This window comes from Cricetulus griseus, chromosome 8 (genome assembly GCF_003668045.3).
Source record: "Cricetulus griseus strain 17A/GY chromosome 8, alternate assembly CriGri-PICRH-1.0, whole genome shotgun sequence".
Taxonomy (NCBI): Eukaryota; Metazoa; Chordata; class Mammalia; order Rodentia; family Cricetidae; genus Cricetulus; species Cricetulus griseus.
The window spans coordinates 87,456,160-87,483,966 of NC_048601.1; the positions used below are offsets into that span (position 1 = coordinate 87,456,160).

Consider the following 27,807-nt stretch of genomic DNA (forward strand, 5'->3'; position numbering starts at 1 on the left):
ATATAGTGCAATTATTTATGTATCTTTACTTGGTAATGGGTGTTTATAATAGTTTGGCTTTGAAGTGGCCCCCATAGGTTTATGTTTTGAACATGTTGACTTTTCCTGGGAAGATGCAACACACACACACACACACACACACACACACACACACACACTAGAGACCAATGTGATAATTAAGCCAATGGCCGATTTGGTGAAAAAGTTTTTCTTTTTCTTTTTTTTTTTGTTTGTTTTTTTCTTTTTCGGGATAGGGTTTCTCTGTATTGCTTTGGAGCCTGTCCTGGAACTCACTCTGTTGACCAGGCTGGACTCACAAAGATCCGTCTGCCTCTGCCTCCCAAGTCCTGGGATTAAAGGCGTGTGCCACCAACACCTGGCAACAAGAAATTTTCTTATTGGGGTTTCTAACAGGAATGTGGGTGAAGCATGATTTACTAGGAGCAGGGATGACTCAAAGGCAGCTGCATCACCAGAAATACCATACCAGCATAGGTACCAACTCCCAAACCGCACCCCTGCTGCTCTCTCTCTATGCATCTTGCAGGGAGCTCCACAGTTTGGGTGGTTTTTTTTTTTTTTTTCCTTGTTGTACTGCCAGGCAAGGATCCTCAGTCTTTGAGGCTGTGTTTTGGCCATGAGTCTGCCCTTAACTCCTGTTTCAGTTTGGAGGGAAGGTTGTGATTCCGAGCACATGCTCTACAGTCCAGGGTACTGGCTGACCGGATGGTGGTGCTGTGTTAGGAGGTTATAGCTGCCTTGAGGGTTTATGGTCCAGATCCACCCCCTGCTTCCTGCTCTGAGATGTAATTAGGCCAAGTTCAGGCTGCCAGGGGAGGGAGCAAGTCCTACCGCCATGACTTAACCATCCATGAACTTGTGAGCCAAGATAAATCTTTCTTCCCCAAAGTTTCTTCTTGTTAGATATTTGGTCACATAAATGAAAAAAAAATAAGGAGTGGCAGTATTTCAACTAATTTACAAGCGATTTAGCATGTTCAGAAGTGTGTGTGTGTGTATGATATTAGCCATAACCACACTTTTATATCAAGACAGTTGAGCATCCATAGATTTTGCTGTCTCTCGGAGGTCCTGAAATCTATCCCCTGCAGAATCTAAAGTCTGCCCTGCCCATTTTAAAACATTATGGCTATATCAGATAGACAGAGGGACCCATAACACTCCCACACAAGCGATTAGGGATCCATGTGTTAGACTGTTTTGAATTATTGAAATAATGTATAGGCCTAGCTTTGGTGACTCAAGGCTCAGAAGTTGTGAACTAAGCTATTAAGTAAATTATTACCCTGGTGATCCTACCTACTTCTTCTAATATCTGCATATTCTGGTAACATTGTAGGGGAGGGGCTAGGAGGACAGATTCAATATGTTCCTGTTCCTCATAACAAATAACTGAGAGAAACTATTGAGAGGGGCAGGTTTTGGTTCTCTGTTTCTGAGGTTTCTGGCCACGGTCACTTGGCCTTGCCACTGAGAGCCTATGGTTAGGCAGAACATGGTAAGGGAGGGTACACACTGCAGAGCAGAGCTGTTCAGATCCTAGGCACTGGAGAGCAGAGATTCAGAGTGCATGGGACAGTGGCATGCTCCCAGTGACCTGCTTCCTCCCACTTGGCCCATCCTCTCAATAGTGCCAAATTTCTAACCCCTCCCCTCTGAAGATTAATCTTTTGTTCACTGCTCCAGTAATTTGATCCGTCAACCAGGGACAAAGCCTTCAACACATGAGCCTTTTGAGGGGCACTCCTTATCCAAACCATGCTATGCCTGGGTAGGTCCCTGCTCTACTCCCTAGCAGTGTGACCGGGCAAGTTATTTAGTCTGTTCATGTGATTCCTCACCTGTGACACATTAGAGCTCTTAAACTTTCTGTCAAGGATAAAGGTGTTCGCCTCTGATCTGTTTTCCCTTACACAATCATTGTGACTATTGAGTATACATTCAAATATAGACTATTGAGTATACACTTATGCATTTAAAATTATTTAGTTTTTAAAAAAGTAACAATTCACAGGAAGATTAGGTACTATGATTATGGAGCTAATGCTCACTGATTACTCAACACCTGGTGAACATATGGTGCTTTCCTGCTCTTTGTAGCAGCCTCTCCTGTGTTAATCTATTTGCACAGGGCAGGAAGCTCTCCCCATGTTCCTGGGGTCGCTTCACTGATATCATGTTAAAAGTTCAAATGATTAAATTACTTCAGTAATGTTTATCAGGCTGACCTAGAGCTGTGTCTGGTTATTGCTTCACTGCGACAGGGAAACCATCTAGATCTGAGGAGGGACAGCTGAGGTGATGTTTGCCATTCATTTTGTCTGAATGAAACAGTAAATGATTTCTTTTCTCCTAGTTATTTCTTTGGAGATAGGCACTCACTACACAGTGCAAACTTTCCTCTACCTTACAATCCTCTTGCCTCAGCAGTGCTGGTTTACGGGTGTGTACCAGCACGCTGGGCTCCAGCACTGAATTATTTCCAAAGCACTGAGTCCTTCCTGCATCAACAATGATCAGAAACCTCTCTGTTGACAATAAGTGAAGAGCACCCAGTCTTTAATTTTCTTTTCATTTGTACCAAATTCCTAACACATGGAAACAAAGAAGGGAAATGTAAGAGCTTAGCTGCAGCAAGCAGCAAGCAAGCTTCAAAATAAGAAAGCAAGCTTCCTGGGCTGGGGCTGTCCAGTGTGGAGATCTCAGATTTATTTTTGTTCCTAAGATTTATTTTTTTTTACACAGCGGCCAGAGTCCCAAGGCTTAGGTTCTGGCAGGTCTGCCTTCCTGGAGCTGTTGTACAAAGGGACTTCCAGCTTCAGCCTTTGTTTCAGTTCTATTGCTTTTCTGTGTCCTTCCCACCTACTGTGTTGAGACAGGGGCCGTGACCTCATCATCTCTATGTTGGGAGAAGAGAAAAGCACATCAGATAGCATGCTAAATCTCCTACAGTTCCCTTGTTGTGAGCCTGGCTGCATCAATAGGCAGTTTTTCGGTTTTTTTTTCTTTTTTCTTATTTTCAATACAGAGTTTCTCTGTATTGTTTTGGAGCCTATCCTGGCACTCCCTCTGGAGATCAGGCTAGCCTCGAACTCACAGAGATCCCCCTGCCTCTGCCTCCTGAGTGCTGGGATTAAAGGCGTATGCCACCAACGCCCGGCCTTTTTCTCTTTTAAAATTAAATATTGAATGCACACTCAGTAGTAATAATGTTTGTGGAAGGTGAGATGGACCAGAGGTGAATGCCATTATCCTTGCCAGCCAGTTTAAGAAATCCAGTATTCCAGTATCTTAGCCTTCCCTGCCCCACCCTCTCCCTACTACCCCTGGAGGGAAATGTTGTCTTGTGCTCATTATTCTCTTCCTTTGCTCATTTGAATCAATAATCCTTTATATACATAAGATTTTCTCTGTAAATATACATTTTGTTCCTTTGTTGGTTAATTTCCCATAAAGAAACTACTCAGTGTGTATTTTGTGATGACATCACTTTGTGCTGGCCCATGCTGGAGAGATTCACCCATGTTGATGTGCTCAGTGTTGCTGTTCTTTCACACTACACAATAGGTTTGCATTATTTGCCCAACCACTGCTGGTGGACCCTCTGGCTGCTCCAGAGACTTTGCATCTACAGTTGGTCTCACCCTCGCCCACCACTCTTTGTGCCTGTGTTAACATGACTAGATAACGTGTGTCTTCCACATGGATGGTGTCCTTGATGGGTTATTGGACACTGTGCCTCCTTTCTTCTCATCTTTCACTTACTTGGCTGGCTAGGTGGGGGGGGGGCTTCACATCTTATCTGTGGATAGTTTTCTTTGCCTCTTGCCTTCTGCTGTCTACTTTTCTGGTCCCCACCAAATGCACTGTCTGGCATGCCCATGTTTCCAGTGTTCTTCAGTAGCATGTTTCTTTTTAATATCCCCTGCTGAAGCTGACTTCAAGAAAAAAAGTCAGAAATATATTCCTTCAGCATCTTTCAACTCAACTCCACCAGCCAGTGGCTCTGTAATAAGAGACAACTAGTCAAGTCACCAGGGTTTGGCTGTGCCTTGCAGCTACAGCCCAGCTTTAGGCAACAGCAGGGAGAACCTGATTCTTTCTCTCTCAGAATCCTTCTCACTTTCATCACCTGTCTGTCCAGACAGGGAGGAGACATGATTCAGCTGGTTGGCTCTGCCATGATTCTGCCTTGCCGTGTAAGTCTTACCAGAAAATTAAGGAGAGCTGTCATTGTCAGCTCCCTCACACCTGGTCCTCAGCTGGCATCTCTCACATCTGCTTTGTAGTCTCCTCTCATTGGCCCGATTTGATTCATTCCCTAATGCTCGTCATAGAAACCACAGAGAACTACTTAAAAAGCATAACATTGCATTCATACAAAGCAATAAAAATAGTGCAGTGTTCAGGGGAGCATTAAAAAACCATAAGGGCTTTCCCACACTGAAAATTCCCAAATGAAACCCTCTTTTGCCTTGTGGCAGTGTTCTAAATGATGCCATTTAAGAGCATTCTGGATTTGGGTTTTTAAGTTTCTATTGTTCAGTTCGTTCCTTTCCCAGGAGCTCCTTAGCTGATGCTAACTCATCAGTTGACCCTTGTCTCAGTAATTTTCCAAACTTCGAGTCTGGTCTTGTTGTTTCTTTGTTTAAAGCCTCTTATTGATTGCCTTGGCTGAAGTCTCCCCACCCTCTTCCCAGTTAGAATCCTGAGATGCAAAGCAACACATCACATCACTCCCCACCGGAACCTAGCAAGTTCTGCCGCAAAATTCCTACACCTACCTGATAAGGCACTGGCCGCTTTGGCTGCTGAAATAGCCCCCTTTGCGTTTTGAAATTCAGTTCCCATGCTCCCTCCAGGAAGCCTTCCTTGATTGTGCCCCTCAGCATAGCTGTTTCTTTGTGGCTCTGATTAAGTAATCCCCTATTGCATGTACTACATGGGGGACCATGATTGTCAATTTCTTTTAATTTTATATTTTTATTCATTTTACTCGCCAACTACTGTTCCCCCTTTCTCCACCTTCCCCCCCCCCCCCAGTCCACTCCAATCCATTCCCATGTGGAGTTAACAAAGCCTGGCACATTCAGTTGAGACAAGACTCACCCCCCCCCCCGACCCAGCATCAAGGTTGAGCAAGACATCCCACCATAAGGAATGGGCTTCAGAAAGCCAGATCATGCACTAAGGATAGATCCTGGTCTCTGCCAGGGATTTCAAGAGCAGGCCAGGCTACAAAACTGTCACTGATGTGCAGAAGGCTTTTTTCAGTCCCATGCAGGCTCCCTAGCTGTTGGTCTAGAGTCCATGAGCTCCTGAGAGTTCAGGTCAACTATCCCCGTGGGTTTCCCCATCATCATCTTGACCACCCTTGCTCATATAATCTCTCCTCCCTCTCTTCCACTGGACTCCCATAGCTCATAGCTCAGCCTGGTGCTTGGATGTGGGTTTCTGCATTGCCTTCCATCAGTTGCTGAATGAAGGTTCTATGATGACAATTGGGGCAGTCACCAACCTGATTACAGGGAAAGGCCAGTTTAGGCACCCTCTCCACGATTGCTTGTGTCTTAGCTGAAATCATGCTTGTGGATTCCTGAGAATTTCCCTAGCATCAGGTTTCTCCCCTAGGCCTGTAATGGCTCCCTCTATGGAGATATATCTTGAAAGTGGGAAGTAGCCTTGAATGCAGTATCACAGGAGACCACTTTCTAAATATAACACCAGTATCTCAGACACTGAGAGCAACAGTCCATAAATGGGACCTCCTGAAACTGAAAAGCCTCTGTAAGGCAAAGGACACAATAAATAAGACAGAATGACAGCCTACAGAACGGGAAAAGATCTTCGCCAACCCTAACGCTGACAGAGGGCTGATCTCCAAAACATATAAAGAACTCAAGACTCTAGACACCAAAATACCAAATAATGCAATTAAAAATGGGGGTACAGATCTAAATAGAGAATTCTCAACAGAAAAAAACTCAAATGGCCAAAAGACATTTAAGGACTTGCTCAACATCCTTAGCCCCCAGGGAAATGTAAATAAAAACCACTCTTAGATTCTATCTTATACCTGTCAGAATGGTTAAGATCAAAAACAGGAAGGACAGCCTGTGTTGGAGAGGATGTGGAGAAAGGGGAACACTCCTCCATTGCTGGTGGAAATGCAAACCTGTACAGCCACTGTGGAAATCAGTATGGCAGTTTCTCAGAAAATTGGGAATCAATCTACCTCAAGACCCGGCAATACCACTCTTGGGCATATACCCAAAGGATGCACAATCATACCACAAGGACATTTGCTCAACTATGTTCATAGCAGCATTATTTGTAATAGCCAGAACCAGAAACAACCTAGATGACCCTCAACTGAAGAATGGATAAAGAAAATGTACATTTACCTAATGGAGTATTAACGGGGAAAAAAAAAACCAACAACAACAACAACAACAATGACATGAAATTCTCAGGCAAATGGATGGAACTAGAAAAAGAAAACATTCTGATTGTCAGTTTCTGTTGAACACCAAGCCACTTGAGGCTGAAATGATGTGTCGGGGCTCCATTTGTACAACCCTTACCATAGCCTACAGCACTGAGTAAATGTTCAACGGAGTCAAATCTAACTGGCTTCAATTTCATTCTCAGACCTGTCTCCTCCCCTTGTTCATCCCCCTCCATCACCCCTCCTCTCCTACACATGTGTGTCTTTAACACATTTCCCATTGAACATGATGGCTTCTCAGCACTTAGATAGGACAGGGCATCTCCTAGGCATTAGACTAGACATGCAGAAATAATGAAGAATTCAAACAATTCTCTTTCCACCGAGGACTGCATTATTTCAGCCATAGACTATTTCCTTTCTGTGTGCTCTAAGAGGAAAGAAAAATCAACCCAAAGACTATTCTGGAACAGGAAGTCATGAAAGAACTCACAGGCTCCATTATCCTGAGGCTGAGGAAAGCATAGTCTCCTTTCAAAGACTGGATTTTTGATATTTGTTTGGTTTCCTTGCTTAAAAAAAAAAAATCTGCACAGCTTGTTTCCTGAAAACAAAGGAAACAATAAACAATGGCCACGCCCAATTTGACTCTAAGTATTTGCCAGCAGGCTTCTTAACTCTCATGGTTCTATTTCATTAGGGAGGACTGCTTAGCATAAAAAGAATGTTTCTAAATTAAGCTGCCCAAATTGCACTTAGCTAATACTCTGGGAACTAATTTATTGTATGATTAAAATATCCATTGGCTAGCACATCTACTTATTGATGTAATACAGCTAGACAACAATGCATAATTTTCTCTTAACTGTTGAGTGGTTTTTAATAATCTATTGAAATTTGAAAGAGAACCATTTCATTAAATGGGAAGTGAATAAACACTAAGAAATCTAACATTTAAAGAATTATCTACCCATGGAGAATGGGTTTTAAAAATTAATGGTATTTCAGTAACAAGAAAAATTGGGTCTGCTTTTTAAGCGGGAACTTTTCGTTGTTTGGATTCGAAGTGTAAGTGACAGTCACAAAAATCACTATGGAGACGCTAAACAGAGTCAGAAAACAAACAAATGAGGGACAGAGTGGAGGGAGAGGGAGGCTGGCCTGGCCCCGGTGGAATGACAGGAAGTTGTGTTAGAAGTGACTGCCATGCTGTCAGCTAGACCAAGAAACTACGTCGTCTTACAGTTTGGGGCTCAGTGACCAAATGTTTTATTTCAGGAAATGTCATCAGGAAAATTTTGACTTTGCATGCTCTCTACTTCAAATCCCTGGGACCCAGGAACAATTGTGGATTCTGCGATTCCTATAGACTGTGGTCAATAACACAGCTAAATCAAAACACTCTGTTTGGTCTGAAGTCCCCCTAGCAGCCCAGCTTTGGAGGATATTGAACACTCTGACATAGAGGCACGGAGCCGGGCATGGTGTAGGGGAGAAGCTCCTTAATGCCAGTCATACCAGGAAGCATGGGCAGGTATGGGCAGGCAGGCAGCAGGCCTCATCTTTCTGCAAATATTTGAAATCTAGCCCATGTGATTTCCAGAGGCAAGGTCTGGGGCCTTATAATTCAAATTTCAGTGAGTATTTCTTAGTATGGCAGAGGCCCTGTCACTGTGACAAAGGAACAAAGGTCATTTTTAAGATTTATTTATTTTATGTGCATTGTGTTTTGCTTGCATGTGTGTTTGTGTGAGGGTTCCAGGTCCCCTGGAACTGGATTTGCAGACAGTTGTGAGCTGCCATGCGGGTGCTGGGAATTGAACCTGGGTTCTCTGGAAGAGCAGCCAGTGCTCTTAACCACTGAGTCAGATCATTTTGGTCACATTGCTAGTGGTCCCTGAACAGGGTCAGCTGCTTAGTCACTTTCTGGCCTATGGTAAAGTAGCACATCATGGCAGGAGTGTATGGTGAAGCAAAGCTGCTTATCTCATGGTGACCAGGAAGCAAAAAGACAGGAAGGAAGCCAGAGTCCAATATTCATTTGAAGGCAACAGCTCCAGTGACTTTTGCTTCCACTGAGACCTCTCAAAGGCTTTCCCATTTTTCCAGGAGTACTGAGGACCAGGGACCTAGCCTTAAACCTGGATATTTGGAGACTACTTCATACCCAAACCAGGGCACTTAAGTTTACCTTGAAAAAGAGGAATCCTGCCAGCATGTTCCCTGTTTGTCTGGGAAAGACAAAAATGTAAGAGAAACATTGTCCGAGCATACATCAAGAACTTTCATCTGTACTATTTTCCAGGGTCTGTGGTATCACTTCCAACTCAGCTAATTTCACGTTACTGACTTATGTCACTGAGTCTGGAGTTGAGTGCCAAAGTGTCTAACTGGCTCTTCTCATTCGGTTGGAAAGGCCTAGCACAGCCCCTTGAGCACCACCCATCTTGACTTTTGCAGGAGGTAGGTAGAGCCTGGGTGGGTTGGCTGGCTCCTGTTGCTTGATTTCCAGGATACTGTGAGCCATTCCCACTGCTAGAGGGCACTGACTGCTTAGCCTCTACACCAACCCTCACACAAAAGAAACCATAAATGTAGATCCTGAAGTGAGATCCTGGCTAATGGTAAATAATGAGCTGAATTGTGCTTTCTTCTCTCCTGTGGATATCACATACGGAAACTGGATTCAGAAAGGCCAAATGAGGAGGGACCATTCAGTTACTTTTTAATTGCACCAAACACTGGGTTGTAAAGTGAGTTCCTAAAAGGAGAAAAGCCAGAAGAGTTTCTTGCCATTCTGCTAAGGCGAGTAAGGTCTTGCCTGCTTGTCATTTGTGTGTAGAGCAATGAAAGGGTTTGGCACTACCTGTGGGGAGAAGGAGAGATGGGGTGCAGAGAAAGAATGGGATCAATGATGGCATGGGTAAGTGGAAGGAGCAACTCACCTAGGTGGTTAAGCTGAGTGTGCTGGTGGATGTTTGTGCTCACAATCAAGCTACTTTCTTTTATTCAGATTACTTCCTTGAGCAAGAGGGATCTCTTAACACGGGACTCAGAAAACATTTGAAGATAACCTATTTCCACTCCTGATAAGTGAATTGTAATTCTTTTTTTTTCCTAAACAAGTGACCATAAAGTTTGCTTTTCGTTTCACATGTGATGTCTCTTCCACATTCTCTTTGCATCCTTTTATCCCACCTATTATTTCAGAGCCATCATGCTCCCCATTGTAATTTGCTAATAACATATGCTTTTATTATCTACCCACTTAATATCTACCTAAGAAGTATGCACAGATGTCCTAACTTAAGAAATATATGTGAACATATGAAAATCTGCCAATGTAATCCACCTTATAAATAAACTGAAAGAAAAAAGCCACATGATTCTCTCATGAAAAAGTTTGAAACAAAATTGAACACCTCTTCATGATAAAGGTCTTGGAGAGATCAGGGATACAAGGAACATGCATAAACATAATAAAGATATACAGCAAGCCAACAGCCAACATCAAAACAAATGGAGAGAAATTCAAATTGTTGCCACTAAAATCAGGAACAAGACAAGGCTGTCCACTCTCTCCATATCTATTCAATATAGTACTCAAAGATCTAGCTAGAGCAAAGGCAACAAAAGGAGACCAAGAGGATACAAATTGGAAGGGAAGAAGCCAAACCTTCACTATTTGCAGATGATATGATAGAATACACAAGTAACCCCAAAAATTCTACCAGGAAACTCCCACAGCTGATAAACAACTTCAGTAATGTGTCAGGATACAAGCTTAGCTAAAAAAAAAAATCAGTATCCTCTTATATACAAATGATAAATTAGCTGAGAAAGAAATCAGAGAAACATCACCCTTCACAATTGCCACAAATAACATAAAATATCTTGGGGTAACTCTAACTAAACAAATAAAAGACCTATATGATAAGAACTTTAAGTCTTTGAGGAAAGAAACTGAAGAAGATATCAGAAAATGGAAAGACCTTTGGATAGGTAGGATCAACAAAGTAAAAATGGCAATCTTACCAAAAGCAATCTACAGACTCAATGCAATCCCCATCAAAATCTCAACACAATTCTTCACAGACCTCTAAAAAACAATACTCAACTTCATATGGAAAAACAAAAAACCCATGATAGCCAAAAGAATCCTGTACAATAAAGGAACCTCCAGAGGCATCACCATCCTTGACTTCCAACTCTACTATAAAACTATAGTAATGAAAACAGCTTGGTATTGGCATAAACGGAGACATGTGGATCAATGGAATGGAATTAAAGACCCTGATACTAATCCACATACTTATGAATACCTGATGTTTGACAAAAAAAGCCAAAATAGTACAATGGAAAAAAGAAATCATGTAGAAGAGTTCAAATAGATCCATATCTATCCCCATGCACAAAACTCAAGTCCAAATGGATCAAGCACCTCAACATAAATCCAGCTACACTGAACCTGACAGAAGAGAAAGTGGGAACTAACCATTGGTACAAGAGATCATTTCATAAATATAACACCAGTAGCACCTACTCTTGAGAGTAACAGTCAATAAATGGGACCTCCTGAAACTGAAAAGCCTCTGTAAGGCAAAGGACACAATAAATAAGACAGAATGACAGCCTACAGAATGAGGAAGATCTTCAGCAATCCCACATCTGACAGAGGACTGATCTCCAAAACATATAAAGAAGTCAAGACACTAGACACCAGAACACCAAATAATACAATTAAAAATGGGGTACAGATCTAAACAGAATTCCCAACAGAAGAAACTCAAATGGCCAAAAGACATTTAAGGACTTGCTCAACATCCTTAGTCATCATGGAAATGCAAATCAAAGTGACTCTGAGACATCATCTTACATCTGCCAGAATGGCTAAGATGGAAAACATTAAGGACAGCCCACATTGGAGAAGATATGAAGTAAGGAGAACACTCCTCCATTGCTGGTGGGAGTGCAAACTTGTACAGCCTCTTTGGAAATCAGTATGGCAGTTTCTCAGAAAAAAATGGGAATCAATCTACCTCAAGACCCAGCAATACCACTCTTGGGCATATACTCAAAGGATGCACAATCATACCACAAGGACATTTGCTCAACTATGTTCACAGCAGCATTATTTGTAATAGCCAGAGCCTGGAAACAACCTAGACGCCCCTCAACTGAAGAATGGATAAAGAAAATGTGGTACATTTACACAAAGGAGTATTACTCAGCAGTAAAAACAAACAAACAAACAAACAAAAAACAATGACATTGTTAAATTGCAGGCAAATGGATGGAACTAGGTAAAACCATCTTGAGTGCGGTAACCCAGACCCAGAAAGATAAACATGTTATGTACTCACTCATACGTGGATATTAGATGTAAAGCAAAGGACAGGCCACAATCTACAACCCCAGAGAAGCTGGGTAACAAGGGGGACCCTAAAAGGGACATACAGGAAGGGAAAACAGTCAATATCTCCTGGGTAAACTGGGAGGAGGTGGAAGGGAGGGGATCTGGATTGGGAACATGAGGGATCAAGTTGACCAAGTTGGGGGAGGGAAGGGGAGAGCAATGAAAGTGATATCTTGACAGAGGAAGCCATTATGGGGTTAGGAAGAAACCTGGTGCTAGACAAATCCCCAGGAATCCACAAGGATGAGCCCAGATATGACTCCTAGCACTAGGGGAGAGGCTGTCCAAATGGGCCTTCCCCTGTAATCAGATTAGTGACTACCTTAATTGTCATCATAGAACCTCCATCCAGTAACTGATGGAAGCAGACGCAGTGACCCACAGCCAAGCACTGGGCTGAGCTCCTGGGGTTCAGTTGAAGAGAGGGAGGAGGGATCATATGAACAAGGGGGGCGGTCAAGAGCATGATGGGAAAAACCACAGAGACAGCTGACCTGCAGGAGCTCACAGACTATGAACTGACATTTGAAGAACCTGCATGGAACTGAACTAGACCCTCTGAATGTGGATGACTGTTATGTGACTTGATCTATTGAGTGGGGCTGGCAGTGGCACCAGGACCTAGCCCAGGTGCACGAACTGGTTTTTTGGAGCCCATTTCCTGTGGTGGGATACCTTGATCAGCTTTGATACAGGAGGGAGGGCCTAACTTGGTATGCCAGACTTCATTGACTCCCCAAGGAAGGCTTGACCCTCTCTGAGGAGTAGATGGGAGTGGGAAGGGGGGAGACAGAGTAGCAGGAAAAGGGGAGGGAGGAGGAACTGGAGTTGGTGTGTAAAATAAATTTAAAAAAGAAATATATGTGAACTGGTATATTTGCAACTTTCCAAGTGCACAAGGTACCTTTAACTCCTTTCATTCAGTTTATACTGCCTTCGTGCAAGTGACAGTTTTTGCCATTATTATGGCAAAATAATTCATTATTTTTGCCCATTGTTTTAGGGATCATTTTCCTTCTGTTTGATGAACAACCTTTAGACTTTCTGTTGGCTGAAGTATTTTTTCAGTCTCTCATTTCCTTGAAAACGTCTCAGTGAGGTCTCCATGTGTAGAGAGGTGCTGGACTGGCAATTCCTTCAGAACTTTGAAAACACTTCTCATCATCTTGAAGTTTTCATCACTTCTATAATTGACTTTCCTTCTCCTTTTCCTGTGAAAGCTGTTAAAATATGTTTTATTTTATGTGTGTGTGCATGTTTGAGTGAATGCAAATATACCATGTGTGTGCCTGAGGATGTCAGCAGAGGGAACTGGAATCACAAGTGGTTGTATGCTGCTCTGTAACTACTGGGAACCAAACCTTGGTCCTCTGAAGGAACAGTCAGCATTCAAGCTTTCCAAAACTGATAACAGGTAGCTTTTATCAAGTCTGGACAATTATCTATCAGTATCCATAGGTATTTCTATTTGCTTTGCCCTGTCCCTTAGGTTTTGTACTAGAAATCCAGCCAAGAACAAACTGATGCTTTGGAGCCCCCCAGCCTTTCTGTTGTAACACTACACTGCTATGCACCATGCTTCAGTCTGGATGTTGTTGACTAACCTAGAAACATAAACTTCTGTTTCTAATATATTTTATTTCTACTATGTATAAACAACTGATACCATTTGTTAAATTCTCAATTTCAGTTAGCAATGGGTGCAAATCTTTTTAAGGCTGGAAGAGGGAGTCATGACCTCTGTCACTTCCTTGGTGAGAGGATTTCAGTGGAGCGGGCTGCTGGGGTTCCTGAGGCTCTCCCACCTCTGGCTCTTTCTTCCTCTGCAGGCACTCATGGTTCTAATGGAAAATCTGCTGTTTTCCAGTGCCAAGCCTGCGTTCTCCCCCTTTGGAGGTTTTCACTGGGTTTTTCTTTTCTTCACAACCCTAAAGACTATAATGAAAGCTTTCTCTTAGATCTAAAACACCCACACCAAAGCTCCAGTTGGATTTCTCCAGGACCACATGCTAATGTGACAGCTACTTTTGGATCCACTAAGGCACCTGGAAGCCACCCTTTGCCTCTTGTATAATAAGCATTGCTAGTCTGAGGTTTATGGTGGGAAATCCTAAGTGTGGCTCTACCTGTGTGTTGCTGAAGCATTCCAGCCTTGATCTCTGCTCTAATTTTCCTGGACAGTCCTTGCCTCATACATAGTCAGTGGTGTCTGCTGACAATCTAGGGCTGGTTTTCAACTCTTGTTTTCAGTTACTTTTTCCTTTCACTGTGCCTTTTCCTGATGATATATTTATCTTAGTTTGACCTGTAGTTACTATCTGAAAGCTAGAAGCCAAGATTTCATAGATACGTGTATAATGAAATAGTAAAGGAACTGAAGTTTAAATCTGAAAACATAACAAGTAGGTGTCTCACGTGCATCAGTTTGTCATGGATGTTGGGCTCCTCTGACCCATCCTACCTTGTGTATCTCCCATGGGTCTCTTTTTCATTGTCCTGGATAACAGTATCATCCTTGCAAATCTGCTCAGGTCAGAGTCTGAAGTGGTGGCAGGAGTGAAGGACAATTGCCAGTTGCCTTTGTATGTGATCAACAGCTGATTTCGTTGGTTCAGCTCGGGCACCACCACCTCCTTCCAAGTCGCACTCTTCCCTGTGAACCTACACTACCCTTCACCTAGGCTGATGGTCCTCCACTATTTACCCTGGCATCATTCCCTTCTGAAGCCTTCTCTGTAGGTGGAGTTTTCTATTCCACCAGTCAGCTCTGTCCCACTAGCCAGCTCCCAAATAACCAAACGGAGACTTCCTATTAATTATAAGTGCTCAGCTGATAGCTTAAGCTTGTCACTAACTAGCTCTTACATCTTAAATTAACCCTCATTTCTTATCTCTGCTCTACCACGTGGCAGTACCTTTTTTCAGCACAGTATGTTCACCTCGTGCTTCCTCTGTGGCTCACTGGAGACTCCACCCACCTCCTCCTTGGGCTCTTTTTGTCTGAAAGGCCCACCTCCACTCTACCTGCCTAGCTATTGGCCAGTCAGCTCTGGCCAATGAGAGCAACACATCTTCACAGTGTACAGAAGGAGTATTCCACAGCACTCCTCATTAGATACTAGGCCATTTCAATAGTAGAAATCTGAGCATGACACTCCCAACTTACAGCTCTCTGGGTTCTGCACAGGATAGGCAGATCCACAGAGACCTGAAGTGGCTTAGGTTTCCAGAGACTGTGGAGGAATGAGAACTGGGCAGGCAGAGTGTCACCTATGGATTTCCATGGGGACAATGAAAATAATTCCTAACTACCTAATGATGATAGAGAACACACTAAAAGTGACTGGGCTGTACACCTCAAAATGATTAAAGATATAATTGTATACTGAGTGTATTTTACTGCAATTAAAAAGAAATCTGTTCCTCCAGTGCATCCCAACAGGCATGTACCCTGTGCTTGCTTGGCGGCTCAGCTATCCTCAGCCTCCCTCTGCGACCTAGTGAATGAAGCTTCATACAGAAGTTGTGCATGCCTGCTGTTTCCTGCACATGCAGGAGCAGATTCCTCCTTGGCAGGGTATTCCTGCATCCTTGCACCCCTGCCCACCCACCATTGTCAGTCCAAAGACCCCTGAGAACTCCACCCTGACATACCGGCGTCATAAGGCCATTGTGAATTTCTTTGTGTTCTGGCAGCCAAAAAGCCCCAACTGGGAAGCTGTAGAGAGATATCCACGGGTGCAGACATGACTGAGAGTGGGTTTTAGGTCTGGGGTCAGGACAGGTGGCACTCTCTTGCTTCCGGTCGGGTCACAGAGGGCAGCCTGGGTGAATCCTTAGAGCTGGAACCTCCTGTGGTCACCAGCTTCTTGTGTAAGTGCATATTCTCCCAGAATAAAGTTACATTAACCTATTTTGAGACTAGTCCCGTGAATCTTGATCCCTGCATCCACAGAACGCCTCCCCTGCTAGATCCACGCCTCTAGATCCAGGGATAATCAAATCATTTACCAAAAACTAAATTGGAATGAAGCTTTAAATGTTTGCATATAACCCTTTTAAAATTCATGGCACACTTATGACCCCCAGAACATCTGGAACACATGAGCTTAGAAGCTCCCAAAATACATCATTTCTGGGGATAAGGCTGTTTCCATCTGCAGAGCCTTGAGATTAATCTTGTCACATTTACATATGTAATCACAACCCTGCCACATTTTTGTCACACACCTCTGAAAGCTGCTGAGTGGCTTGCATTCTTGATTTGTGAGTCGTGAGACTTAGCTATAAAAAAAAAAAAAAAAACAGATGTGTTTTTTTCAGCACTCATAAATTTACTTTTGAGGTCGACGTTATAAATTTACTTTTGAGGTCAATGTTGGTAAAACTCTGTATATGGATCAGCTGGGATACTTGGAGCCATGTGAAGCAATTACGTACCTATAGAAGCTTTACTTTCCAGTGTTAAGGACACTGTGTCCCATGTCATTAGCCCATTACATATGGTAGCTCACAAGTGGACCAAGGTGAGATACAAAATCATTACGCCCAACACCCTTGTGCTCATCATCACTGAATGATCAAGGATGGGGAAGGTGTTCAGCCAGGCTCAAGGATATGTGCACAGATATGAAGAGAACATATGGCCAGGAGGGAAAGGAATTGTACTGCACTTGTATTGCCTTGGTGTCAATAAGAAAATCCCCTGCTTTGCTGCAGAGGAGAGAAAGTACTGGACAGCAGATTACAGTAGGTAGTTCTTGGATGGACAGCACCAGCCACACTTTGGAATTGCTAGCAACATAGAGTCTTGAGAACCTCTGTGGACCCTCAGAATGGGAAAACCCAAATATTTTTATGCACATGCAAGTGAGGAAACCATTCTTTAAACAACTCTTTGAAACCAAGATTATTGATAGGACTGTCAGGACACTGAGTGTTCCAGAGTAACCAAGAAGACATTTTGACTCTGGGAGACTTGAAAATTAATACACTTATTTGTGTGTGTGTGTGTGTGTGTGTGTGTGTGTGTGTGTGTGTGTGTGTGTGTGTGTGCCTGGCCCGATATGTTGGCACTAGGCTCTTCACTCCATCCTTCCTAATTGCACAGCCTGCCCATGTAACTACTGAGCCATCTCTCCAATACCAATTCTAGGGTTTTGATACCGATCATTTTTGGACAAATGCTGTTAGTGGCAAATAAATGTTTATTTTTGACACTTAAGAGTGAACCCAAGACCTCTACATGACGAACATTTATTGTATATTCAGGCTCCTGTGCTAAGTATTCCACACGCAATATTCCTCACACTACTCACAATGAACCAAAGAGGAAGTATTCTCTCTAGGTTGGACAGTCAAACAGTGGCGCTTGTGTTGCTGGGAAAGCAAGAGAAGAAATACCTACCTGTTCCAATGGGCCTCGGCAATTTAACTCCATGCTACACAGCATTGAACATTTCTTTTTTTAAAGAAGGAAGTGCTTATTTTATTATAATTTTTGTTGATATAGTCCATTACCACAAGGGAGAGGAGACAGCTGGTCACATTGCATCTGCAGTGAGGGGAAGACTAAGATGTGTTCGAGAACTCTATTTGTTTTTTTCCTTTTAGTTTAGCCTGGGAAAGAACTCATTGGAATTTTGCTTGCTGTCCACAGTGAACCAAACATTTCCTAAGTGATCAGGATGTCTAGATGCAGAGCTGGATGGTATTTGACTCAAAGATTGGGGGCAGATGTGATATGAAGTTGGAGATGCCAAGCTTGCCATTTCACTTGAGTCATCCACCAGATGACTTGGCACCAGAGAAAAGTGTTTCAGCAAAGTGGCCTCCAAGTGGCTGTGAAGCATCTTCAGCAGTTACCTTAGTCCATGGCAACTTGTGGAAACTAAGAATGTAATGCCCAGCTGCATATACTACAAAAGGAGTGGTTTTTTTTTTTTTTTAAGTTAACTGAGTGCAAATGAAGTGAGAAGAGGTTGGATGTTCCCTTGGAAGTTAGTCCTCCTCATCTTCCTCGTCTCTGAAGCCCCAACAGTTTTGTCTCCAGCTAGAAGTTGGGGGCAGAAGAAAACACACAACCCACTTTTCACAGACAACAAACAGGGAACGGGCCCAGAGTCAGCTTGTTTAAACACACACTAATGATCTTATGCTGAGGAGTTTGGGAGAATTACACCGATGTCCCCATGTATTTTGAAATGTGTCAAAAGACCCAGTGAACTGCTGGATGGACAGTCCAGCAGATAGAATCAGGCATGAGAGAGAGCACAGACAGCAGTTGTTAGTGTGAGGGAGAAATGAGACGTGAGTGCAGGAATATCCTATGTACTTGAACTTTTTTATAATATGATATCAGAAAAATAAGAATATTCTAATTCTGTGAGTGGTTAAAAATAACCTTTTATTCCAGTCATCAAGGATTTCTGTTTATTTTAATTAGTTAGTAAATCAATCATTATAAAAAAATCCCCTTTATTACTGTTAAAATCTAAGTGGGGAAAACCTCCCAGTGTAAGGACTGATTGGACTGCCTAATTAAAAGGCAGAAGTTGCAGCCTGACCTAGCCTTGGATAAGCCTTTCTGCCTCTAGGGCTTAACTAGGCAAAACTTGGTACAGCATTTCCCCCCAACTCGGGGCTCAGGAGCAGTCAGTCACCCTGAATTTCAGCGGGTAAAGAGAAGTTACCTTCAAGGTGACGTGGGTTGGTGTGAAATCCATTGAGCTACATCCCAATCCCATTCTGAATAACACGCATGCTCATGTGTGTGTGTGTGATTAATCTGAGTTTATATTTCCATGTATTGATAATACGTGTTTCTCTGCGTTCTCTTGTCTTTGTTCACCAAGGTAATTGTCCGAGGTGGAGGACACATTCTGCCCTATGACCAGCCTCTGAGAACTTTTGACATGATCAATCGATTCATCTTTGACATAGGATGGGAACCTTATAATTCATAAGCTGCTTTCCTTAAACACTTACGGATTTTAATCACAGACGATTAAAAAATAAGACTGTCATGTGTAAATAGGAAATGGATCTTTTTATATTTTCTTATAAATAAAAGTCACCTGAAATGCATGACCCTTTGATTGGAGGTGTTGGTTCATTATTACTCCTAAATGAGAATCACATGATTGGATTTAGGGGCTGGGAAGAATGGGTTCAGATGGAATATTCGATCTTTCCCAGGATAGAAAGTTCCATAAATTAATAGACTTATAAAAACATCTGGTTCTGTAAATAATGAAACAGTTTATCTGCACAACACATCTATACTAGTGACTTTACCGTTGCTGTGACCAAGATACCTGAAATCCAGAAACAGCTGAGGGAAGGAAGATTAACTTTGGCTGGTGGTCTCAGTCCTTCCCTGCAGGAAAGGCACAGCAGGGGCTCAGTCCCTGGCAGCAGCAGTGTGGAGAGAGGCTGTTCACACAGTGGTGGGCTAGAGAGCAGAGACAGAGGCTAGACTCTGAGCTGGGTTGTACCTTGTGAGTTCACCCTTTGGTACTCCCAGCAGGGCCCCACATTCTAAAGTTTGCACAGACTCTTGTGTAAGTGCCACTACCTGGGAAATAATAGTTCACAACATGAGCTTGTGGGGCTATTTCAGATCCAAACTATAACAGCCTCTGATGGGGATGATGAATATTGCTGGGAAAACAGCTGAGCAATCCATCCCAAAGAAGAAGCTAAAGGTGTTAACAGTCTTGGGAAGGGATTTTGAGCACTCAAGGTCTTGGCATACAAATAACCTCACAATTCTCAGAAGCCGTCCTTGTAGAAGAAGAATGATATGTCACTAACTCCTGATAAGCCAGAGATGTGATGCAGAAAGCAAACTCAATCTGCCTCTTCTTTTTTTGGAGTTTGTTGGTTCAATTGAGTTGCACATATTCAGTTAGATGAGTCATTTTAAATCTGAGTTTTTAATTCTCTGCTTTCTCTAATCAAATAAAGAGCAGCCTAACCTTATGTCATTGTTGGAATTAAAACTGAGCTAACCTGGCACCAAAATATAGATATTTTGGAATATACATTCATTAGCATTCTTCTGACAAAATTGTCATATCCAGGCATATTTTCCTTTTGACACTCACATCTCTGAAATTGTATAGCACATTTAGGTTTTCAGCATGCATTTCCCAGGTATAATTTGTCTCACTGAAGAATTAAATTTTACTCTTTTCCTTTTATTGAAAATAGATGCCGGGCGTTGGTGGCACATGCCTTTAATCCCAGCACTTGGGAGGCAGAGGCAGGCAGATCTCTGTGCATTTGAGGCCAGCCTGGTCTCCAGAGTGAGTGCCAGGATAGGCTCCAAAGCTACACAGAGAAACCCTGTCTCAAAAAACAAAAACAAACCAAAAAAAAAAAAAGAAAGAAAAAGAAAATAGACTTTTTTCTCTCCTAATATATTCTGATTAGTTTCCCTCCCTCTATTTCTCCCATTTCCTTCTCATCTCCCTTCCCATCCAAATCCACCCCTTCTGTCTCTTATTAGAAATAAAACAGGCTTCTAAAGGATAATAATAAAATATTATACAGTATATGATATGATAAAACAAATATTAACACATTGGAATAGAATAAAACAAACAAACTAAAGGAAAATAGCCCACCAAATGCTGCAAGAAACAGGTATAGATGCAAAAACCTACTCTTTTGAACACTCAGAAATCTCATAAAAGCACTAAACTGGAAGCCGCAATATATACCCAAAGGGCCTGTAAGGCAAGAAGAGAGAAGGAAAAATACAAAGAGATAGAGTAAAAATAAAAATCCCTAACACAAAAATATAAGACAAGAAACTTCCAAAGATGCTATTGAGTTTGTCTTCTGATGGCCATCTACTGGGGGCATGCAACCTTAAAAGTAGTTTGTTTCTCCAGTGAGACTACTTTGGAGATAACTAAATTTCCATTTGTAAATAGTTATCAATTAGAGATAGCTTCTGGGTTAGAGATGTGTGTGTGTGTGTGTGTGTGTGTGTGTGTGTGTGTGTGTGTGTGTGTGTGTGTGTGTGTGTATGTGTCCACTCCTCCTTTCAGCTCTAGGATCCCAAATGGTGCAGGCCCTGTGAATGATGCCTTAGTCTTTGTGAGTTCATATGTGTGATTACTATGTTGATTTAGAGGGACTTGTCTTTTGTTTGTTTGTTTGTTTGTTTTTGTGTGTGTGTGTGTGTGTGTGTTCTCTATTTCCTCTGGCTTTTACACTTTCCACCTCCTTTGCTACAGGTTTCCCTGAGCCCAAAGGGGAGGAAGTTATGGAGACATCTCATTTAAGGCTCAGTATTACAAGATGTCTCACTCTCTGCCCATTGTCTGGCTGTGAGTCTCTATATTTTTTCCCATTTGTTGCAGGAAGAACCTGCTCTGACGGTGGCTGAGCAAGTCACTCATCTAGGAGTCTAGATAGCAGAATGTCATTAGGAATCATTTTATTGCTATGTTAATTATCTTTGTTTTCTGATTGTTTATTTGTTTTAGAAAAAAAGTATTTGCTTTTCCCCTAGTTCCATGTCTAGTCTCGAGTTCCTGGTTACTCAAGCAGCATTGGGTATTGGTTCCATCTCATGGAATGGGCCTTAAGCCAAATCAGATTTTGGTTGGTTATTCCCATAAGCTTTGTGACATCCTTGCACCGGCATTTCTTGCAGACAGGTCACCATTGTAGATCAAAGGGTTTGTGGCTGTGTTGGTGCTTACATTTCTCCTTTGATAGAATGCAGAGTACCTTCCTGTACCAAAAACACTAGAACATAGAAGTGAAGGCTCTATATAGGGCCAGCTCAATTTTTCCATGTTCAGTGAGCTGTGTATGTGTTGTCTTCAGCAATGGGGCCTTATTAGTTTGTCAAGAACAACCTTTAGTCTTAGCAACAGCCTGGGTTATTTGGAAATTCTCAAAGGACCTCTTTGGTAACAACTCAATTAGATGCAATCCATTCCCAGTAGTGGAGGCTTCATTTGATAACAAGAGTTGGCCAGTTGAGGTTCTGTCTTCACCATTATTTGGTGATTTCATTTAGATCTCCTTCATATATGTATATATCTTAGGAAGCTTCCATATAACCACCCAAATGACCTTTAATTTTAGTTGTCTCTCCCAAGATTCTCTCCTTTGATGCCCCCCCCCATAGAGTTGCATGGTTCCAAGTGGAAGGCAGTTCTCAAGAGAAGAGACACACTAATTGGGCAAAGGTCCTCCCATTCTGTCTATCTCAGGAAAAAGCTTTGTTGAAAGTGTTATAGATTTTAAGGATAGTTTTGCTTTTGTTTTGGTAATGTGCTTAGAGCAAGGTGGAAACATTACTAAACATCTGTTTCCAAATTCTCCTGTTAAAGATTCAAGTCTTGTAAAAAAGACACCATCTCCATAATCGTGGACATGTCACTGTACCTTGCAAGGTCAATCTGTGCCTCCTTTGGAAAGAATACATGTGAGGTGGCACACTGCTATTGGCCACTGGCCAACAGAGATGCTGTCACAAGGTAATGGGTTGACATAGAGACCTACTTGCCTCTTCCCCGCCAAGAGTGGAATGCTACAGTTTGCAAAAGTGCTTCTTTTAAACTCATTTTGTGGCAGAGCCACAGTAGTCTTACAATATGATTATGGATGAACATTCTTTTAAAAATTTATTGAAGCTGTGACTAGGTGCATACAGGATTAGATATTTTTGTGTGAAGTGCTCCTTTTAGTATGGGGGCCACATTTTTCATAAAAGTACTATAATGCATTAGTAATAAATGTTCAAACCTTCAAAAAGGACTGAAGTGTTACAAAAATTGGAAGTCTTTTATGAAGTTAATTTGATGTTTTGATGAAATTAATCACTGATGTTGTCATGTCTGTTATAAAGTACAGCTCTCAACAACATGCTGGACCCTGAGGCATAAGAAAAAGGCTTCTGTGGACCCTTCCTCAAAGAAATCCCCCCTCTTCGGGTCCTACAGGCTTCTAGAATGGGAGGGCATAGTTACCATTAGCATTCAACATGAGTGAGGCTTATTTATACTCTCACTTCAAAATGAAGCAAACAAACAAAGACATTCTAGAACTTTCTATGGACATTCCATGTGATATAGTTGCCCCACTTGGAGAATAACTACAAAAGATTCTTTCTAGTTAATCTTAATAACTCGGTTTTCTTCAGCCTCTTCTAAAGAGGACTGCCTTCCACTTGGAACCATGAAACTCTGTAAATTGACTTTTGCAGTTGTCATTGACTTGGAAACCAAGCAATAAAATAGACTGAACTCACAACTAGACATCCAATAACTGTGCTACAAAAGGCCTGACCCAAGATTTCCCCAAATGGACAAAGCATAGCCACACACTGATCCTACTAAAGGTATTAACAGTGACATTCCAGAATGCAAACGTTTTGTACCATTAAAAATCAAACACACTTTAAATGAGTTAGATATTTTATATATACCTCTGTCTCTCTGTCTCTCTGTCTCTCTCTCTCTGTCTCTCTCTCTCTCTCTCTCTCTCTCTCTGTGTGTGTGTGTGTGTGTGTGTGTGTGTGTGTGTGTGTGTGTGTAGGGGGTAGCTTGAGCACATACCTGTCTACACAGTGCATATGTGGAGGGCACTTTGTCAGTCAGTTCTCCTCTGCTGTGGGGTTCTATGCATTCTGGGTCAGGTTCAGGTCATCAGGTTATTAGCAAAACCCTTTATTGCTTAGGAATCTCACTGGCTTTTTATTTCATTTCTTAAACTTATTTTTATGAGCTGGGTTTTTACTTAATTTAAATTTATTTGATTATTTTATTTTATTGAGAAAGAATCTCACTATATAGACTTCCATAGCCTTATAGTTGTGGTAGTTCTTCTGCCTCTGCTTCCCATGTTCTAGAATTATAGACATGAGCCACCACATCCAATAAGAACACAGATATTTAAAATTTGATATTTATTTTACCTCTTATAGTTTCCACTTTGGTTTAAATGCCCTGTGTTGTATTACCCATGTGGTAAGAATGTAATTATACATTTGAATACACAATCAGTGTTTCTGTTTTGCAAAACCATGTGAACCCAGAGGTTCATGCAGGCTGAGCAACTTCTGCACTAGAAGCCACATGCTCGGCCTCACATGCTTTTAGTGAAGAGGCTGACAGCAACAAAGTTTGGATGCTGCTGTTTGGGAGGAGAAGAAAGTCTAATTTAAAAGTGGTGTTAAATTTAGTGGTGATTTTCTGAAGTTAAGGAAGGGACCACGCTGCCTCTGTGTAAATGCTGATCTGAGTGACTATGCTGCCACCTGGGGCCATGGTGACATCAAGAACTAGGCTGCTGCCAAGGACCATGTCTGGGTCCGTCTGTGGTCCTACCACAGTCAGGGTCTGTGTTGAGGTCCATGGCCTGTGCTGCCACCAATGACCACAGGGATGCCTGCGGTTTGGGCTGACACCTGTGAACATGCTAGTGTCTAAGTGTCATGCTGGCACCAGGGTCATGGTGTTGTGCAGGCTTGAGCTTCTGAGGACCATGTCTGGGTCCATGTCCCTACCACAGCCAGGGTCTGTGTTGATGTCTGTGGCCCATGTTGCCACCAGGGGCCATGTAAACCATGTGTGTTGAAATCTGAGGACCATGCTGAGTCATCTCCACCCTTCAATGGTCCTGGGAGATCTGACTCTGTCCCTCAACAGCCATAGGAGAGCTGGCTTGTCCCAACATGGGAGAGCTGGCCCCAGTGACTCAGGCCCTGGGAGATCTGGTTTTGTCCCTTATGGGAGAGCAGGCTCTGCACACAGGAGAGCTGGCTCCACTCCTCACCTGAGGTAGTCAGTCCCATTGGAGGGCCTGGACTGACTACTCAGCTACCACCCAGGTCCACAACAATTGTTTTAAGTTGGCCTACCACAGCATGAACACCATCTATGACCTGCTAGAGCCCATGAAGGGACCAGTTCTGTAGAACTACAGGCACAGGATCTCCATGGCATAGCAACAGCAGGATAGCCAAGAGGAGTTTCAGTATCTATGGTGCACCAGAAACCAGAGGCCTTGAACCAGATCAACAACTTATTACAATGACCATTTGCAAGTCAAGCTGTTTGGACAAAAGGGTATACTGTATGGCAACGATACCTCCCAGTGCCACTAAGACGAATGAAGAGGTAATGGAGAGGGGAAAAGATAGAGTATCAAAGTGGGAGTTTGTTTGTTTTAATAATTTTTTAAATTTTTCTTTTGGGGGGACACTGCAAGGGTGAAGGGTGGAGATGTGGGACTGGGAAATGAGTGGGATTGAGGTGCATGATATGAAATTCCCAGAGAATCAATAAAAAATTATGTTTAAGAAAAGAGAGGGAGAGAGTTGGGAGGGGAGGAGGAGGGAAAGAGGGAGAGAGGAAGACGGGAGTTAAAGAGGAGAAACGGAGAGAAGGGGGGCATAGGGAAGGGGAAGACAGGGAATGGGGCAGTAAGAAAGAGGAGAGGAGGGGAGGGAAAGAGGGGGGAAGGAGAAGGGGGAGGAGAGGGAGGAGAAGGAGAGGGAGAAGCAGTGGACACCATTAACTTTCCTTTGAAAGTTGTTTCCACTGGGCTCATGAGAAGCCGCAGAGGCAATGAATGCTTCATATGAAAATGCATTTGAATTTCGAGTCTCTGCAAAGTACTAAGCTGTCCTTTAATGAATGCAGTCAAACGATCTTTTGTCATGCCACTAGAAATAGGATACACACAGCCAGAAACCAAGGTCTGAGTCTTGCCCCAAGTCATGTGACTAACTCCCCCCCTTTCCCCCCCCCCCCCCGCAGCCCCATAACTGGAAAGTCTTTCCCCACCTTCCTTGCCTCTTTGATGCATGGGCCATGCTTTGTCAGTCTTATGCTGTCCTTCATGCAGGACCCTTAAGGGGAGATGGCTGGCCAGAGACTCTTTAGTGTCACCATTACACAGGGAGCTTGTCTCTTAGGGTGACATAAAGCTACCTGCACAAATGTGTTGACTTTGTCTGACATAGTTAGTGGTTATTGCTATTAAAATACTGGAGATTTAAAAAGCATTCAGGGGTGAAAAAAAACCTGAAAGTGACTAATTTTGTTGCCTCTAAGATACTGAGCCTAGGAATTAAACACAGACCATTGGTATTTCTGTCTCTTGGAGACCAAGTGAAGACATCTACCTGGTCAATTATTTTAGCAGGACTTTTGGCAAACTGGGTTGTGTGACACAGGGCTGAGTGTATTCTCCAGGGCTCTGGGTGTTTGAGGAAGCCAGGGCTGTAGCTGCTGCCTAAATGGATTTCACAGGAAGTGCTGGTGCATCTAGCAAAATCTTTGGGCAAATAATAATCTTTTCCTTAAATGTTTAATTTTCAAATTGCAAAAGTAAGAGAGACTCATGGCAAAGTAAATAAATAAATAATCCCATAGCACACACAAGTGACTGACTACTGTTAACTTGTACCCATGCTTCAAAAACTGGCATTTGTGGGAGAGACAGGGGCCAATACCAAAATATTATGCCAAACAAATAGAGAAAGAGACACCCCCAATATGCTGTGACTCAAAGAAAGGGGCACAGCTGGATTCGATGCTTGTCAGCAAACAACCAAAATCTGCCCACCACACACCAGTGTGGAACCTCAGCAGAAGGCTGAAGGCCAGATTCTGCCCGGTGACCTGCATGGGAAACACTTGGGAATTTCCCAGAGAGTGTTTACAAGCACAATTCACATGGATATCTAGTAATTTCCAAACCTGTCTGAAATTCTCACACATGGCAAAAAAGAGGGCAGAAAAGGAAATACCCTAGGACTGAGGAAGAGAGCAAGTGATACACACACTAGGACCCATTGGCGAGTGGCAGTCAGCCCTGGGCACAGAGCTTGCCGGATAACAGCCAGGTCCTCCTACCACTGCCTGTCATGATGAGCCAAATTAACTGAGAGTCAGAACCCTTTTTTGGGTGATAAGGACCCAAAGACAATTTGATCCCATGCTCTGCCCTTGAAGCCACCTAAAAGGAAGTGCCAGTGATGGGAGGTGCCGACTTCATGAATATTAACTCCAGAGTAAAGGCGTGTCTAGTTGCTCCCCATTGAATAAAAGCGGGTGTCGCCAAGGGCTGAGCCTCCACAGTGGCGTGCAGGGACAGTGAAGCTCTGAGCATGCCTCCATCTGTCTCTTCTTATTTTTCTTCTCCTTTCCCCGAACGTTTTCTTTTTCAAAAGTCTCTTCTGTAATTGATAGAGGAGCAACCCTGGCTGATTGGACTAATTCCCAAGTGACCAGGGCTTACTTTCCCCCTTCTGGTGTCTATATAGCCCAGGAAAGCTCTAGAAGTCCACCCGCACAATGGCCTTGGGAGAGTATGAAGGGTTGTTTCTGTATTAAAACCCCCACAAGGGGGTGGGTAGGCGGGGCAGCAGCGACAACTAGCACAGGCTGTCCTTGGCTGACTCCAGTCTCCCCAGGGACAAGACCTATTCTTTCAGGAGGACATTTTGAAATGGCCCTATCCTGTGATTTACTGGAGGGAAGTAGCAGAGGCTTGGCGGCCAAAATAAACAAAAGTTCAAAAAATATACACGGCTTTTATGACAAAAGCTTAAAGTGGCGCTGCATTGGAAAACTGAGGTTGGCCTTGGGCAGGGACTTTGTTACTCAGACAGCAGTACCTTCCCAAGGGCTTCAACAGCTTGGGTGTACTGCGGAATACATGAGATCTCTAATACGTCACTGCTCCCCTGCTCCCACAAAAACCTTCCCGTATGTCAGGCTGGAGTCACAGAACAGCTCCGTGGAGGTCTACTTCCTTCGCTAATGAGATACATAGTTCTCTTTTGGGTCTCATAAGTGGGTCAGACTCCACAGAGCTTTGCCTCTGCATAAAAGCTCAGAGACAGGAGAAAGAGGACCAGCCCAGGGAGCACCCAAAGTTTCTG

At 42.9% G+C, this 27,807-nt stretch overlaps 1 protein-coding gene across 2 annotated transcripts in view; it reads left to right on the plus strand.

The window, feature by feature from the left end:
* Positions 1–18,850, plus strand: part of Cpvl (carboxypeptidase vitellogenic like) — a 115,320-nt gene extending 96,470 nt beyond the window's left edge. For both annotated transcript variants that reach the window (XM_027429653.2, XM_035448935.1), the window contains one exon: positions 18,740–18,850. In XM_027429653.2, the coding sequence (XP_027285454.1) occupies positions 18,740–18,850 (111 nt within the window). The remainder of the gene's footprint in view (positions 1–18,739) is intronic.
* Positions 18,851–27,807: the final 8,957 nt, after the last annotated feature.